Consider the following 4,864-nt stretch of genomic DNA (forward strand, 5'->3'; position numbering starts at 1 on the left):
AACTTGTTATTCATTAATACTTAAACATTGTTCTATATACTCAATTTATCTTCATAATTTAGATGATACTGAGTGTGCTAGGTGTCCAACAAGTTATTACTGCTTCGGTGACGGACTAAAGCACAAATGTGGTTGTAATCCTAATACCACCGATTGTTCTGGTCGTAATGATACTACATATCATTCCTTTGGTGCATGGGATCACTGTGAAACATGTCCGCATGGCTGGATTTGTCATGATGGCTATGCTTTACCATGTCCTCCAGCTACTCATGCGAAATGTAACTACACGGTAAGTAGTTTAAATTGTATCGTGCCTAGGAATGCTAACGTAACAATTACGGTAATACATGAAAATACTATTTTCTCGATCATATTTGGTAGTAATTATATTATATCATTCATTTTAGTACTGTCCACCAGTATGTGAGGCTTGCCCACCAGGTACTGCTTGCTATCAAGGCAAGATAACTGGATGTAACCCTGGAACTTACGGAACTGGCGCTACTACTCAATGCGAACCTTGTCCAATCAATACCTATGCCTCCTCGTATAATGCTAGTTCTTGTCCATGCTGTCCGCATGGCACTCACAGCTTTGAAGGAGCATCGGTAATGTAATTATATCTTTTTGTGTCTATTGTAAATATCTTAATGACGTTAATTTTTTGGTTCATGATACAATAATAATGTCATAATAATTTTGATACTCATAAACCTTTCTGTAGGATTGTGTATTTTGCCCTGAGGGTATGTATTCGAAAGGTGTCTGTGATCATTGCCAAACGTGCTCTCCTGGTCAATGCCCTTGTGTGGTAGATAAGCCCTGTTTTCCGGAAGTAGAATGTCGTAACATTTTATATGATAACGGCACTTCAACATTTGCATGTGGCAAATGCCCAGTTGGCTTCACTGGAGATGGAATCAATTGTACCGATATTAACGAGGTAACAATATCATTTTATGCTAATGTGCCTTCGCTTGTAATAATACTGCATATTCTGTATCTTACCTGTAATTGCCATAGATACCATACATAATACAGAATAAAACATTTTTACCTCAATTGCGATATTATTACTTTTAATAGTGTGCAGCAGGAACATTTTGCTATGATCAAGCCAATTGTATCAATTTCGCTCCTGGTTTTGCTTGTGCAAGCTGTCCATTAGGCATGACTGGAGATCAACCTTCAGGCATCGGTGTCGATTACGCCTTGTCTCACAAGCAGACCTGTACCGATATTGACGAATGTGCTCTCGGGGAACATGTTTGTGTGCCAAATGCTTATTGTAATAATACTATTGTAAGTCTACCACTTGATTAAACTATTCAACTTTTTCTACTAATAATTTTACACATATTGTCTAATACTAACTACAATACATGCTATAAAATGACAAATTAGCATGTATCATTATAATTCAATTATACATCTATACATTTGTTATTTGTAGGGAGGATATCTATGTGGTAATTGCTACGCTGGTTACTTTGGTAATGGATATACTGGCTGCATATTTGGTGACTTTTGCACCAGTAAGAAGGACAATTGCGATGGAAATGCTACGTGTATTTTTACAGGAATGGGAACATTCGTCTGCAGGGCATGTATTAACTTGATCATTACGGTTGTTAATGCCTTTGTATTAATTTCTAAGTATTAGCTATTAATTGATGGACGCGTTATATTCCATTATAGTGCAATCCTGGTTATGCTGGTAATGGTGTACATTGTGGACAGGACGATGACGCTGATGGCTTTCCAATCGCTTACGTTTACTGTCATGACCGCGGTTGCCAGGCTGACAACTGTCCGATCGTTCCAAATAGTGGCCAAGAAGATGTTGATGGAGATACTTTAGGCAATACTTGCGATTTTGACGATGATAATGATCTTATACTAGATATTACTGTAAGTTTCTTATATGTTATCAGCAAATTAAGTGTATATCTTCAATAGGTGAATTGTAAATGTTTATGCTATAATGTGTAACTTTATCTGTGGTCTTACTGTTAGGATAATTGCCCATTGGTCGCAAACACTGATCAGACAGACTCTGATGGCGATGGAGTTGGTGATGCTTGTGATAACTGTGTGTCTACTTCTAATCCTTCGCAGTTAGACAGCGATAATGACGGTGTTGGTGACGATTGTGATAGTGACAAAGATAACGACGGAATTGCTAATGGCAGTGATAATTGCGAAGTTGTTGCTAATCCTTCACAAACAAATTCTGATGGAGATGCTTTTGGTGACGCTTGTGATAATTGTCCGTCGACTTCCAATCCAACTCAGGTAACTTATACTCAAGAAATAAACACTTTTATATCATAATGATAATTTCATTGTGTCTGAATATATTATACAATAAGTTGTAATGATACGAATTGCATTTCGTAATTGAACACCACTATAGTTGATAACATCGACGTAGACGTTTACATTTATTTTTACAACTTTAAAATTTTTTATACTCAGGCTGACACCAATATGAATGGTGTTGGAGATGCTTGCGATTGTGCGAGTTTAGGTTATTTGTGCGATAGAGATGGTGATGGAATTATAAACACCATTGACAATTGTATCAACAATCCTAATCCATCACAAATTGATACAGATGGCGACGGCTTAGGTAAGCGTTATGACTTAGTTAAATAATATTTTGTACTACTAAAATCCTGCGATCGAAATAGTACAGTTCAATGTCGTTAATTAGCTATCCTTTACGCTATATTAGGAGATGAGTGCGATCCGGACGCAGACAATGACGGAATCAGTAATGCGTTAGATAACTGCCGCTTATTAGCTAATGCTGATCAAAATGATACCAATTCCGCATCACCGGAAGGCGATGCATGCGACCCTGATTTTGATGGTGATGGAATCAATGATGATCAAGACTCTTGCTTCTATAATAAGTTTTATATGCATACCAATTTCACAAGACACCAGGTTATATCATTAGGAGTCACTAATACACCAGCGGCAGTATTTACAATAACTGATCAAGGCTCTGAAATAACTCAAACTAACGCTTCATCGCTGCCCTTTATCTTAGTTGGTAGGTTAATTTATGTATTACTAGTCCATTATACAGTAACCTGATAATAAATTTCTTTTCATTAATAGGATATGATCAGTTTACAGCCGTCAACTTTACTGGTACTCTGTATGTCAATACTCAAGAATCGCGTAATTACATCGGTTTTGTGTTTGGATACCAAAACAATCGTCAATTTTATGTCGTTATGTGGCGCCATAAAAATATTAACTATCAAGGCGGCTCAACTCCACCTGAAGCTGGTATTAAAGGAATTCAAATTAAGGTAATTACGATATAGTAAAAGGCAGCACTTTCCTGTATGTTTTTCTTTACATTTTTTTAAGGTTATGGGTACTATTAGGTATTTTTGGACACAAAAAGATTATATGAAGAAATAAGTGTCTGTCATATGCATCTCATTTTTCTCTCTTTTTTATCTAGCGAGTTAATTCTACTACTGGTCCAAGCAATGCTCTTGCACAGGCATTGTTTGACACATACACTACTGCAAATCAAGTAAGCATAACTATAGCCTTCTGCCAGCTATAAGATCATCTATAGGGATATTCATGGTATTACTTCGCGCATTTCATATATGATTAATCGCCTTTGATTACCTGTAGGTTAAGTTATTGTGGCAAGATCCAGCCATGAGAGGTTGGGAACACGAAGTAGCATACTCCTTCCATCTGGTCCACCGACCATCTCTGGGGCTAATTCGGTAATAACATTACATACGTGTAAAACCATAATATTTTCAACATAATTTTAAAGTGATCTTCCTAAGTCTTTAAATTATGAATGTAATTGTAGGGTCTGGATATACCATGGCGCAACTCTATTAACGGACTCAGGAAATGTTTTTGATACCTCATACTCGGGTGGCCGATTGGGAGCGTTTGTTTACAATCAACCTGGAGTTATTTGGTCGCGATTATCGTATAAATGTATAGACCGGTGAGTAAATGCTAGTTTATGACTATGTTTACTATATAAATATTCTAAAATACAACCACGTTAAAATAAAATGTAATTTCTGTTTACTAGCATGAATCAAGCGTTGTCTCTTGATGGCGCTTCCGCTATCCGATTGCCTTCTTTTCAATCCATGTCATTGCTGAAGAGGTTGGTATCTAAAATACTTAAATTACTGCAGCATATCTGGTAGAGTTTTTAATAAGAAGACACCTTTCATTTTGCTAGTTTCACTATGGGTGCCTGGGTTCATTTGCCTTCAGGATATACTACGGACAAGGAGCCAATCCTTTGTACTTTAAACAGTACTGCCTGTCTATACATTTCTAATAGGTAATGATCCTTGAATAATTACGTTTGTTAAAAAGTGTCGCTATCATAGTCTACGGAGTATCTCCAATTACTGAGCTACTATTACGCTAAACTTAGGCGCCTTACTGGCCAATATGGCGATAAGACCGCTGTATCATCGACGGATCTACCGGGTGGTGTTTGGAATCACGTAACTTTTAGATATGATGCTTCCAATCAACAGATAGATATCTTTGAAAATGGAACTGTAGTAGCTACAACCACTGGTGTACCAATTTATGAATTTGTGAGTTACATTGAATTGCAAGAGTAGGCATTTAGCTCATTAATTATAATGGAACGATAGTTAACTAATTCTCTATCCTTGGCTATAGTACAACGAAACTTTCCTATATATTGGTAGGGACCAATCTAATTTCATAACCGGAACATTAGATGAAGTATGTCAAAAATATATTAATTTTACTGATATTCCCGTAACATTTTTAGGATATGACTCTTCTCGCTCTGATCGTGTTGTTAACATACATA

The 4,864-nt window shown here is 36.6% G+C and overlaps 1 protein-coding gene across 1 annotated transcript; it reads left to right on the top strand.

The window, feature by feature from the left end:
* Window positions 1-751: 751 nt before the first annotated feature.
* On the top strand, window positions 752-4,007 carry TRIADDRAFT_20056 (uncharacterized protein; the record flags this gene model as incomplete). The annotated part of the gene is made up of 11 exons (XM_002107939.1): window positions 752-946; window positions 1,090-1,305; window positions 1,457-1,597; window positions 1,702-1,914; window positions 2,020-2,298; window positions 2,482-2,635; window positions 2,741-3,064; window positions 3,133-3,329; window positions 3,488-3,562; window positions 3,670-3,767; window positions 3,860-4,007. The coding sequence occupies 11 exons, from the start codon at window positions 752-754 to the stop codon at window positions 4,005-4,007; spliced, it is 2,040 nt and encodes a 679-aa protein (XP_002107975.1).
* Window positions 4,008-4,864: the final 857 nt, after the last annotated feature.

This window comes from Trichoplax adhaerens, genomic scaffold (genome assembly GCF_000150275.1).
Source record: "Trichoplax adhaerens TRIADscaffold_1 genomic scaffold, whole genome shotgun sequence".
Taxonomy (NCBI): domain Eukaryota; kingdom Metazoa; phylum Placozoa; class Uniplacotomia; order Trichoplacea; family Trichoplacidae; genus Trichoplax; species Trichoplax adhaerens.